Source organism: Ambystoma mexicanum, chromosome 5q (genome assembly GCF_040938575.1).
Source record: "Ambystoma mexicanum isolate Mex_15411 chromosome 5q, UKY_AmexF1_1, whole genome shotgun sequence".
NCBI classification, from domain to species: domain Eukaryota; kingdom Metazoa; phylum Chordata; class Amphibia; order Caudata; family Ambystomatidae; genus Ambystoma; species Ambystoma mexicanum.
Window position 1 is genome coordinate 617,614,722 of NC_090933.1, and position 12,971 is coordinate 617,627,692.

Here is a 12,971-nt window from a genome sequence, read left to right on the forward strand (position 1 = left end):
GATGGGCTCTTGAGACGCTCAGGCACATCCTTCCCAGCCAGATCAAAGCATTCTGAGAGGCTGAGAATGATCTACCTTGGCAAGGTCTGTTTGGTCACAGCCCTGCCAGCACAAACACCAGATTAATCAATGAAAAGCTAGTCTGCTTTCCGAGCCTCTCTCGTTAGAGATTTTTTATAGATGAGGGCCCGCACAGGCAAGAGGAAGAGGAAAAAACACAGGAAGCTGGATCTTTGAGCAAGATGAAAACTCCAAGACTACTTTTGGAAGAAAAGAAAGTCTCACTCTCAAAGTCATCTTCTCTTTAGAGAAAACCAAATAGTAGGTTTAACAGATCCATGTCATTTCATCGCAGGATGTTTTTTGCAGGGTTTTTTACCAAAGATTTTTTTATAGAAAAAACTCATTGACCCCCCCATCCCCTTTAATCTTTTATATATTCCTGAACACCCACACCCAATTTATATCTTTTTCTACCCCCCACCCAACCTCTGCTCTGTCTAGAAAGTATTAATCTAGGAACATAAAAACATAAACCAGTACAAATGTCGACCACAGCTTAGAATATAGACACATGGACCAAACTATAGCCTTTGGGTCACGAATATGTACATCTATGTAAAGGTAACATTGTCTATGTCATTTTGCATATAATAAAAACAGGATTTATGTACCTTCCTCTATACTTGACTATTGGTTCTATGTATTCCACAAGTGATGACCACACCATTGTTTTTTCAGTGTCTTTTAAATAATTAAGTGTATGATGGTTGATGGGAGCGAAAGAATCTTTCGCTATCTTCATGAATATGCTTTTTTTGTCACTATGTATAGAAAAATATGGAAGTAGTATGTCTCTAAACATTTGAAAAAATGAAATAACGAAATCAAGATAATGGAAGAGGTGGGCAAATAAATTCCCACTCCCATATCGAATTTTCCAAAAGCTAAAATGTCTATTCTTTTTTTGATATTTGAATTGGGAGCTTAGCAGACATTTATTTTGAACCGCTGTTAGAAAATGATTGCACAGTGTATGCATAATGAATTGAACGGTTAAGACACATTTCTGTTATAATATATTTGCCGTCAGAGAAACGCTATTCTCCAGAGCCCAGACCCACAGTAGCTTTGCTTCTATGCCTAGTGACAAGGATCCTAACACCACCCCAGTTGTTGAGTTAGGGCATGGCCACTGTGTTGTTCGTGAGGATCAGCACAGTTTTGTGTTTCACAGAGGGAAGGAAGGTGACCAAGGCCAGCCTGATCAGCCTCAGAACCAGCAAATTGATGTGCTTGTGAGACTCAGAGACCACAGTCTCTTCACAGTCAGTTCCAATAGGTGAGCGCCCCAACCTGTCAGAGATGTGTCTGTGACCGTCACCTGGGGCCAGGGTTGACCAAACAACACACTTCTAAGCAAGTTGTTTCTCACAGCCTACCTGTAGAAGGTCCAACATGTGGCCCTGAAACTGCAACCACTGACAACACAGATCTCATGCCCAACCTCGCTGCAGGACCACTAGGATGCAGGAGGTCATGAGGCACAGAAAGACAGATGCTGGGACCAGATCCTGGGATTGGAGGACACTAAAAACTGGAAGAATGTTCGCCACTCGGTCCTCGGGCGGGAATCCCCTGCACAGGTGAGTGACCAAGACTGCTTCGATAAATCCGAGAGACTGGGACAGCGAAACTTGAGACTTTTTGAAGTTCAGGGAAAAGCCCAAGCTGTACAATAAAGCACAGGTGCAGAGTAGGTGTTCTGACACTTTTATTATTATGATTATGGTATTTCTTGAACATGGAACAAGCAACAGAGCTCCTTAAAGTAGTATACAAAATTGAAGGTTTTGCACAACAATTTGGAGCATGCAATGCCCACAGGAAAATTGAATGTGGACATAAGAGCCTTCAGAACAATGTGCAGAAAACCTCTAGCACAGGCCTTGCTTGTATACCTTGTGCAGCTATTCTGCAGAATTGTGTGGTGGGGATCCCACACTGACATGCAAAATTCCAAATGTTACTATGAAAAAAAAATCGGCAGTCAATTTTGCATAGATCAATATGACACTTGGACTTCAAATGATATAATAATGATATTGCATTTTCTATCACAGTACTATCCATTTCACAGCAATGTAAATAAAATCAATAGATAATAATAGTACTAACTATATAGGCCACTGTCAAGGCAGTGACTGCACTGCTGTGAACGTCAAGGTGTTCACAGTTCTATGCACCATGGCCTTAACTTACTGGCCGGCACAAGTGATCAGAAGTATCAGAAGGATAATCTTGCCTTTTCCAAGGTTTTATCAACAAAGACATGTCTACAGTAGGTCTTACATCTTCGGTTCGGTCTAAAATGTACACATGCTTCGACAACAACTTATTTCTACCAAAAGAGTTGCTGTTTTTCAACACTATCTATTTTACCTAAATCCGAACTGGTGTAATCTGCTATTATCCATGGAAACACAGGATACTGTGAGAGATCGTTGCAGCTCCGATCGGCCAAATTGTTAAGATGCAGGAGGTACTGGTTATTTGTGATGTGCCCCTTCTGCCACTGTAGCATGTAGCTCTCCACTGTGTGTTCAATAACGTGATTGTCTAAAAGAAAAACAGAAAGCCACGTGTATAAAGACTCCACCTTGTGTATTGTCGTTATTGATTTCATTTGCGACAGGAAAACAAAAAGCATTTCTCTGCATTCATGAAATAGCAATGCAGCAAGATTTCTTTCAACAAGACACGCCAACCTACTTGGGCAGAACAAAGTGAATGCTAAAACATGGAACAATGCATTCACTTCTGTAAAGAAAAAAAGTTCACGTTAACATTGCTCATGCTGAAGCGGATTTAGTTCAACCGAGTTTACAATTAAAATTAAGGCAAGTTGACTGGTTAGTTGTATGTGCTAAGCAGAGAACACTGAACAAATGTGAGGAGAGGGCTGGCAAGAAACACGTGTTCGAAGGGGACACAGAACATTTTGGGAATGATGAGGTGATTGTCATTGTGCTGAGGTGTTATAGCAAGAAAGAGTAAAGATGGACTTGATCATAACAAATGTTGGCAATAAGCAGATAAACGAGGCAAGGCGTGTAGATGTACCTGAACAACAAATTATAACAAAGACACACCTAGATATTGTGCAATGAAGAAATACAACTCATCACGGTCTTGAGGTCTGTAGAACTTAAGGTAAATGTCAGAGCACAAGTCGTTTTCTGTGCAGAATACCTCTAAACCCTGGAAGAGAAAAACAAATGATTGGAGTTTAGAATTATGTTGCAATTTTGACCGCTTGTAAAGGTCTACAGATCAAGAGATAAATAGAGACGGATACGCAAGGCGATACATTTTTAAATAAGAGTTAATATCAACATACCCTTTTAATACGCCTTAATACTGCTTTCACTGTCCCAAACTTTTCAAGTGAATTTCGGCATTGTGGGTAAAACGGGGTTCCTTTGGCATCCATTTTGTAATGTTCTCTTTTTTTTACAGACCCGGAGTGGGTAATTAAATATACATAGATACAAGACCAGTGAACAATAGTCCTAGTGAACAGGCTAAGAGCAATCATTTTCAGAAAAACGTGCATTGATTAAAAATACACTCACAGTCATTTTCTCGAGAAACAAACTAGGACTGACATGTCTGGCTTTTGAATAGTGAACATATTTTGTGAGTTGAATATGAAAATGAGTATATGGAGTTTTGCATACTTTTAACCATGCTGAAGAAATGAAGTGAACAAATTAGGGCACTTGAATGGAAGGGGACATGTAATAGGTCAAATAAAGCCTAATGGCAAGTCCAAAGATAAAGTTAGGGAAACAAGGGTTTAGAGGAGCTTTTATAGCATTATTCTTTATGAACTGTGACTGACTCGATTTTGGAAAAAGCAGCAACATATGCATTCATGCAAGTCCCATCTTCTGAAATATGTAGATGATTATACGCATTATGCGAGTTCCACTCCAACAGCTTCCATCAAAGCAGAAGCCCCAACACCATGGCCAATGCGAGCAAGCACATTAGGGTGCCGTTGGTGTGAACGATCGTCCCAATTGGGGTGCTCTCTACCTAAAATGGGAACTTACCCAGAGTTTCTTTCTTTTTTTTGCATCGCATCACCCTACATTTCAGAGGGATTTTTCTTGGGTGACGGTGCTCAGCTCCTACCCGGACAAGCTATACTCCTCTAATGAGCTTTAATGGGAGTGTGAGGAATTGCTATCTGGCAAGGGTGCAAAGCCCTGGCTTTCTTTTATTTTTATTAACAAATAGAATGAGGATAACTCCATCTCAAAAAGGGCTACTCTGCCAACTGGATATCCCCCTACACCGCAGACTCCATGCCAACAGCATAGTGCAATTGTGCCCTGCCACATCAGTAGTAGGATCGGTGACACCCGCTCTACTCGTGGCACAGAGCAGATTCAAAGGTCACCAGAGGCCCACTTGACAACCAGAGACACAGCCAAGTCCCTGCAGCACAGAAGTGCCATTTAAGATATGCCCCCTGTTCCCAAAACTATGATGATCATAAGCCACCCATGCTAATGACATGGTAAACTCTAAATACAAGCTATGCCTACATCTAGGCATAGTGCATGGTGCTACTTATGATCACAACCACCACATTCCAATTGATATTGCATATGTGTCAGCTCCTTTGAGCCAGCTCCACTATGGAAGGGGATGTGTGGTCAGCTGGGTGTAGCCCACCAAATGGCAGGATGAGAATCTTGAGGAGCGGGCCTCCTCTTTCATCTCTTTGTGAGGGCAGGTAACACTCCACCTGAGACAGCCTCACTGCAGGCAGCTGTCCTGGGCCTGGCCATCAAGACAGCACACCCATTCAAAAGGCATAGCCTCACACTAGGGTGATGCATCTCTAAAGGCCTCTGTTCTCAGGAAGAAGGAAAGTGACTTGAGTATGATCAGCAGGAGGGCTCGGGTCAATGGGAGAAGTTTTCCACCATCTTGATTCTCACTGTCTTCCTCTCTTTCATGTCCGCCAACTTCCTCTGGCGCAAAGCACATTTTGTGTGACATCAACAGGGCAAAGTCCACTCCATTATGGAGAAGGGATTGGATCAGTAAGGCAGGCTAACTTTAGTCCAATCACCTGAGGACTTTTGTCCTTTAAAGAAGAGTCTTCCACCCCTTCAGCAGATTTGCACAGTTCCTCTGGGATCCTTTAAGGCTGCAGATTCGTTCTGAAGATCTCACTGGACTTCCTTTGGGAGAGTTGAACTCTCCAAAGCCCTCAGCCTGCGGTGAGGAAGGAATCTTCCAAAACAGAAGTAAGATCTGTCACCTACCGCTCCCAGGGCACATCAGGACTAACCCTCTTTTGTGAATCAGGATTTACCACTCTGCACAGAAATCTCCTGAGCTGTGGGAGCAAACCTTGAACAGAACCATCCTATCCTGGAGTCTGTCCAGAAAGGGCCTCACAGCAACGGGAGGACCAGACCAGCCGAAGCTCCCTGTTCTCTGCACCAAAGTGGTTGCTCCATGTTCACTGCACCTGGTACAAGAGTGAAGTCACAAGCGCTGGTTGCTGTGCTCCTCTGCACATCGAACACTGCTTGCACCATTGACCAGCTCAACACTTTTATCATGTCCGTGCCAAAGCTTGTCACCTGGTAGGCCCGAAGCGACTGATCAATGCTGCGGCCCAGATGCCATCACTGGAGAGCCACTCGCCGACTCTAACCGGGAGTTTCAATAACAGCTCACCCAGCTAGCCCTTGAACTGCTGCATCATCGATGCATCCAAGATCACCACTTCAACGACCATCGCCCGCCGACTCGAACTGCTGCAGCGTCACTCATCAACCCCTTCCAGCGGCTAAATCCTGACTCATTCTGGCCAACTGCGTAGCTCTGACACACTTGTATATGAGCGCGATAGAAATAAAATATCAATATCAATTCCTGGGATGCCCAAACCTGCATCCTTGAAGAGCCGCCGTTCTACCGCACCAAGCACCTGCATTCATCCCTACTTGCTGCAGGGGGCGCTACGATCCTAGGTGCCCGAATTGAGCCTGATCAGCTTGCATCGAAGTTCGACCACCCCACCAAGAACTGAATCCAGGTACTGTTGACTCTGAACTGCCCCCTCAGTCCATTTGGACCCTAGAGACTGGTTAGATCACAATCGCTCCTTTTTTCTACCAATATATCCTTTTGGTGGTAGTACTTTACCTACTACCCCTGGAACCACAGCCAGAGTGCTACTTTCTCCAGTCTGTCATATCTTCTCTGTTCTTCCTTGTGGGTGGGTTTTTGTACAGTATTATCTATTCTATGTGTAGAGGTGTGTTTAAAGTGTTCATATACTTATAGAACCTTGATGGGACATTCCCTTTATTCTGGACTCTGATATTGTGTTTGGGTCACTACTGGTTTACCTTCACACCCCTCTTAAGAGGTATACCGCCTTCGTTTTTTGTGGTAAAGTGGGTTGAGGGAAGGCTATGCTCGTAACTGTCTCAGTTTTACCTTTAAGATTGCGTTGAGTTTTGGTTTGTAGAAGTGTGAGGAATGAGTGGGCCATTTTACGTCTACTCTTGCGGAGCAGAATCCAATTCGTCACAGGGAGCAACACATGTGCCAGGATTTGATTTTGCTTATTCCAGGCTGGCTTGAATGGTATTTTACCAATCCAAAAGCTGCAATACTGGGGCTGCAATGTTAAATGGCTGTAATTTCCTGGTTCAGCATGGATAGTATTTCAATAATCCAGTGCTTAAAGATGTTGCCAGAATACAGCTTCCAACAAAGCAGAACGCCCAACTTCATGATGAGCAAAATAGGGTGCCGTTGGGGTTTCTGAGGAGTCTCACCAGTGATGCTTTCCACCTAAAATGGGAACTTGCGCATATAGTTCCTTTACAGTTTTATGTATTTTTATATGTATTCATACACCAGGGAAGTTGCCTAGGGTGACTGTGTGGTAATTACGACCACATTAAGTTGTAACCTGGACAATTGATACAGTGGACCAAAACTGAATTAAAACAATTTATTTCATTCAATGACTAATGATTAAAACCCAACTAGAAAAACACCAATCAATAAAAAGAACAAAATGACAGCAGAACACAGGCAACAGTGAGACTCAGAAAAGAAGTTTCAGATCCTTCAATTGTAACTCCAATGACCTAGTGCAAGACCTCTGACCTCATATCACAAGACACCTCATTAGGCATGGCCACCAAGGGGTGCCGATTGCAGATCTAGACCCGTGTTGCTCTGCCAGGACTGCCCATATCCTTCATGGTCCTGCTGTCTTTTTGGTGCAGAAACTGGAAAAAAGACATATTGATGGGGGAGTGTACCCACGTCACCACCCCCCCTTTAATCCTGATCAAAATCGGAGATGTTCAGGGCCTCCATCGCCGTCCTGAGGATCCGCCGCGGTTCATGTGGATGAGACCGTGTGACAGGACCTGCAGGGGAGGAGGTGTCGGACGCGGACGAACGGGACAGCCAGGAAGCAAACCCCTCTCACTGCAGGCGAAAGCAGGGGACTGGCAGAGCGTTGGGCGACAGAGGCTCGAGGGAGATCCCGACTGGGCAGCGATACAGGGAAACCCAGTACCCCCGAACCGGAGAGTTGAGCTTGGGGAGGCGAATGCAGGCCACGTCGCCTATCCCCCAGCCAAGGCCAGCAGAATCCAATCCACCCGCGGGGGCCCCAACGTCTGACTACTAGCGGGGTGCATCCAGCGCCCACCAGCACCTGCGGTAAACTGCCACGATGCTACAATCCGGTGCGTCTTCCCATGCACCACCCTCACGCAGGCCCCCCCCCCCCCTCCGGTGCCTGCTGTGTGCGAGTGGCAGGGCAGCCCGGGTTGAGGGGAGCCCGCCGGGACATCAATCTCTTAAGAAGGTACATCCGGGAGCTTGCGGCGGGCTGGGAGAAGAGCTGACCAGGCTGGTTCCCAGGCCCAAAGTTGTGGCAGCCACGCCAGCAGGGTGAAGACCCGGCACTAACACTGGCAGTAGCTGGAGGGGACAGGGACATACCCGGCCTGCATTGGGGAGCAAACTTGCTGGGACTGCTCTCCGGCACCACGGTGGAGGCTGCGGCAGGGGTGTGGGGCGATTCATCAAGACGGGGCGGACGCCTGGGGGGTTGATAATAATGGGTGGGGGTGCAGGCAAGACTCTGGCATGGGAAACCCCTCAAACATCCTCCCCTGGGCCGACTAGGTACACATAACAGACCCCATGGAACAGGGCACTGGGGGGGGGGGGGGGGAAGAACCTACGTCAACCCCGATGCCCAGGTGAAGAGCGGGGCCATCTGTGGTCCGGAAAGAGGCATAAGAGAACACAGTAGGGGGGGAAGGACCCTGAATGACCCGAACAACACAGGGCACACACTTGAAGCAAGGAACCCTCTAGCCACTGGGACCATACCCTGTACGCGTCCTGCCAAGGATTGTGGTGGGGACTCAAACCAATAAGGTATGTGGTCCTGAGACGGTTTAAAAAAGGGGGACATTGGTGGGGCAGGAGCGACCAGGTGACCCCGTCCGAGGGCACAGTAAGACAGTAAAGAATGGCCCACGCACGGCAGCCAGTCCACTGAGTGCGCACGGATAGAAACCAGGACCAGCTCAGGACGAAGTGCTGGGGTCCACCCTGTGGGATCTGATCCGACGGGACACATCTGCATCTTGAGTCACCTCAACAGGCCAAAATGGGGAAAGACCTACCCCGTAGGGGAACAACGCAGAACAAAATCAACAGGTACACAATGAGTACCCCAGGACCAACAAGCGAGGCACAGGAGGAGACTGCGAATGGGGGCACAGGCCCAATGCTGTCGCTAACAGACATCATGGTGGCAATCAGCGACACCAGGACCTCAGTGGAGACAAAAATAGATGGCCTTGCCTCTGAAGTGTCCTTTTTGAGACAAGACCTAAGGAACCTGACATCCAGGGTAGGTGAAACAGAGAAACGAATATCTGACACCAAAGACACTGTTAAAAATCTGGGAGACAGTCAAACAAATGGAGTGGAAAATCACCACGTTGGAGATCAGAGCCGAGGACAGTGAGGGGAGATCCCGCTGCAACAACCTTCGCATACTTGGCCTCCTCGAAAAAGAGGAGGGACCCTTGATGGAACTCTTCCTGGAAGACTGGCTACCAGACCTGATGGCTCCTAAGAAACTCTCAAAATTCTTCTCTATAGAAAGAGCGCACAGGGTTCCACCGGGCAGACCAATCCCAGGGCCCCCCCCCTCGCACATTGATTGCAAGTCTAATAAACTATAGGGATCGGGATACACTCCTGCACATGGCGCGGGCAACCGGCCCGATCACCTATAATGGCAATCGGATTGGATTCTTTCCAGATTACACGAGGGAGGTCCAGAAGTCGCAGCAATCTTATCACTCCATAAAGAAGAAACTGACGCCACAGGGCATCAAATACGCACTTTTCTTCCCGGGAACCTTCAAATTGTATCACAACAGCAGGGTGCACGTCTTTTACAACCCCCGGGAGACTTGAGAGTGGCTGGAGGCACAGGTCCTCTCCGCCCCATGCCCTGTTCGACAGAGGAAACACACCCCGCAAAGGCACAGAAGGCGACACCCAACCCTCCGAGCAAACCACACCAGTATGTGGGGAGGCATGGAAAGTCGGATCTCCAGCCGAACTCATGGCCTATGTTTCACAGTTTATTGTTTTAGGGTTTGCACATGTAGTACACAAAAGTGATTTTATCGTGAGGGAGACAAGTGCACACCGGGGCCTAGGGCACTTAATGGTAATGGACACGATAGACACAACAGATACATCACATCCTTCCGAATAACCCCAAAACAGGAGACACGTGGACATAACACAGTCGAGACAGATATCCCTGCTGACCTGGAACATGAATGGCTTGGGGTCGGGCATAAAGCGAAAAATTGGTACTTCAGTACCTCAACCGACACTCTCCGGATATCGCATTTATAACAGAAACCCACCTGATAGGTACCAATAGCGGACCCTTAGGAAATCCAATAACCCGCACCCATACCTCGCAGGGTTCTCCATGGGTTCCATGGGAGTCATGATCCTTCTACATAAACTGGTTCCATTCAAGTCCAGAAAAGTGAGAGCAGACCCCCAGGGCAGGTTTGTAATAGTACTGAGGGAAATGTGGGGGGAGACCTGGGCCTGATGATAGTGTACGCGCCTCCCATACTGACGGTGGAACTCCTTACCGAGCTCCAAGACATAATGTTAGAAGATCGAGCAGACTCGTGGGCAATCGGGGGGGGGGGGGAGGACTTTAATGAAGTCATGGAGACAGCTTTCGTTAGAACACACATGGGCAACAGGGCGGTGGACACCCCGACCAAGCTGTGCACCTTTGCCAAAGCGATGGGACTATGGGATACGTGGAGGGCACTCCACACATCAGACAGGGGCTATTTGTTCTACTCTAACACACATATGTCCTTCTCCAGACTCGACTACATCTTCAGCCCAAAGAACATGCCCCACAGATTATTATTTGCAGAATTCCTGGCCAGAGGGATTTCTGACCATTCCCCCCTACTGATTAAACTCAAGGGCACACTACACAAACCGGAACCCAACTGGCGTTTGAATGCCTATTATTTGGGGATGCCGGAAATAATGTAAGGGCTCACAAACAAAACGTCAGAATACTTCGATTTAAATGAAGAAGCAGTGGACTGTCCAATAGTACAGTGGGAAGCATACAAGACAGTCATAAAAGGCGAAGCAATATCCTTGGTGGCTGGCCACCGCAAGCAGCACAACAAAGCAATCACCGAAGCAGAGGCCCAAGTAACCAGGCGGGAGGAACAACTGCTGAAGGAGGGGACACAGGAGGCACATGACGCCCTGAGGACCGCCCAAGCGATTCTGAAGGACAGGGCCCTAGACAATGCTCGTACCGCCCAGTGGCTGGTCTGGAGCCAGATATATGAGCGAGGGGACAAAGCAAACAAGACCCTAGCCTGGCTAGAACGACAGGAGCAGAGTAAAGGGCAAGTACGGGCTATCCGTACTCAGGAAGGGGAAATGTTAACGAGCAATTCCGAGATTGCGGAAGCTTTTGCAAAATACTATGAGGAACTATATTCCCCACCAGTACAGGGACCCATAACAAATACCCCATGCTTTTTAGACTCAGTCACGATCCCCCAACTCTCAGGGCTACAGTCAGAACAGCTAGACGCAGCCGTTACCGAGGACGAGGTAGGGGAAGCCCTCTCGCAATTACAGACGGCGAAGACCCCTGGACCCAACGGATTTCCGGTAGAGATGTGGAAAAGACTGGGGGAAACAACAATGAAGCCTTTGCACATCATGTTCCTCCGCAGCAGGGAATGGGGCAGCCTTCCCCCGGACCTCTGGAAAACGACTATTCTGGTGATCCCCAAAGCCGTGAGACCCCCAGAGAGCTGCTCCTCGTATAGGCCCATATCTTTAATAAACGGGGAGGCCAAAATATTAGCTAGAGTCCTTGCAAATAGACTGCTTCGGGTGATCGGGTCCCTAATTCACCCAGATCAGTGCGGATTCATGCCGGGTAAATCCACACGAATGAACCTCCGCAGGGTCCAGGTGCCCTTGACCGGGCAGTCGAGATCCCGTCTCTGTTGGCCCTCCTTGCGGTCGACTTTGAAAAGGCCTTTGATTCGGTGGAGTGGAACGCCCTGTGGGCCATAATGGGACATATGGGTTTCGGGCAACATTTTAGGTCATTGGTCAAGCTCCTCCACATCCTCCCTGTGGCATCCGTACGAGTCAATGGGAGGACATCTAGAACATTCCCGCTGGGACGAGGGACCAGGCAGGGCTGCCCCTTCTCGCCCCTGCCATTTCTCCTGGTCATTGAACCTCTCGCAATTAGGCTACGCACAGACACAAAATGGATGACCTCCTGTTATACCTTAGTAAACCTAAAATCTCCTGCCCGATTGTGACCAGATCCCTGGAGGAATATCAACACTTCTGGGGACTGCGGGTCAACACACAAAAAACAATCTACTTCCCTGTCCAGGGGGGGGGGGGCGATGCAATTCCAGAACCCGGCCATATTCCACTTCGATACTGGGCTTTACCTACTTTGGGATACGGATCCATGCAACACTGGAAGATTTTCTCAAACTGAACCTGCACCCAATAATGGACAAATTCGACAATGAAGTCACCCATTGCACTCTCTTCCACTTTCATTACTTGGGAGGGCGGCGCTGTTTAAGAAGCTGGCGCTCCCGAGATTCCTTTACGTCCTCCAGAATGCCCCACTCCCCATCCCAACCGCAACATTTGCAGACATCAATAGGACCATATGCACGCTACTTTGTGGGAGAAAAACAGCCGCGCATTGCACTAAAAACACTTCACCGCTTGGTGTGGGAGGGGGGGAATTGGATTGCCCAACATCCGCACATATTATTGGGCTGCCCAGGCAGGAGTGGCAAACGGGTGGCCACATGGGGACCCACCGCTCCCACATACTTGGGTTGAGACAAACGGCACCGACTCCCTTCTCCCCTAAGCATACTATACGATGACGAAAAGAACCTAAGTGGGGTCCCGAGCGGGTCCCTTCACATCCACCGAGACTGGAAGAAAGATATATTGGCCGAGGTGGCACACCAACCCTGATCCAATCCCTATGGCACAATGCACACCTCCCAGAAATCCAGAGAATTGGACACTTTGAAACCTGGGAGAGAAAGGGGATATCTACACTGGCAGATATCATTCAGGAGGGGAGATTGATAGACTTTGAAACTCTACAAATGAAACACGGATTGCTACCTATGGACCGCTTTCGATCGCTCCAACTCACACACGCTTTCAACACCCAATTCACAAACCTCACTGATCTACCCACCTGCTCCCCCTGGAAACAAATGTCCTCCCACATCGCAATCCCT

The 12,971-nt window shown here is 47.9% G+C and overlaps 1 protein-coding gene across 2 annotated transcripts in view; it reads right to left on the minus strand.

Annotated features, from left to right (window-relative positions):
- NSMAF (neutral sphingomyelinase activation associated factor) overlaps positions 1 to 12,971 on the minus strand; it is a 2,198,666-nt gene that overhangs the window by 1,211,927 nt on the left and 973,768 nt on the right. For both annotated transcript variants that reach the window (XM_069621092.1, XM_069621093.1), the window contains 2 exons: positions 3,153 to 3,261; positions 2,443 to 2,619 (listed from right to left, as the gene is read on the minus strand). In XM_069621092.1, the coding sequence (XP_069477193.1) occupies positions 2,443 to 2,619; positions 3,153 to 3,261 (286 nt within the window). The remainder of the gene's footprint in view (positions 1 to 2,442; positions 2,620 to 3,152; positions 3,262 to 12,971) is intronic.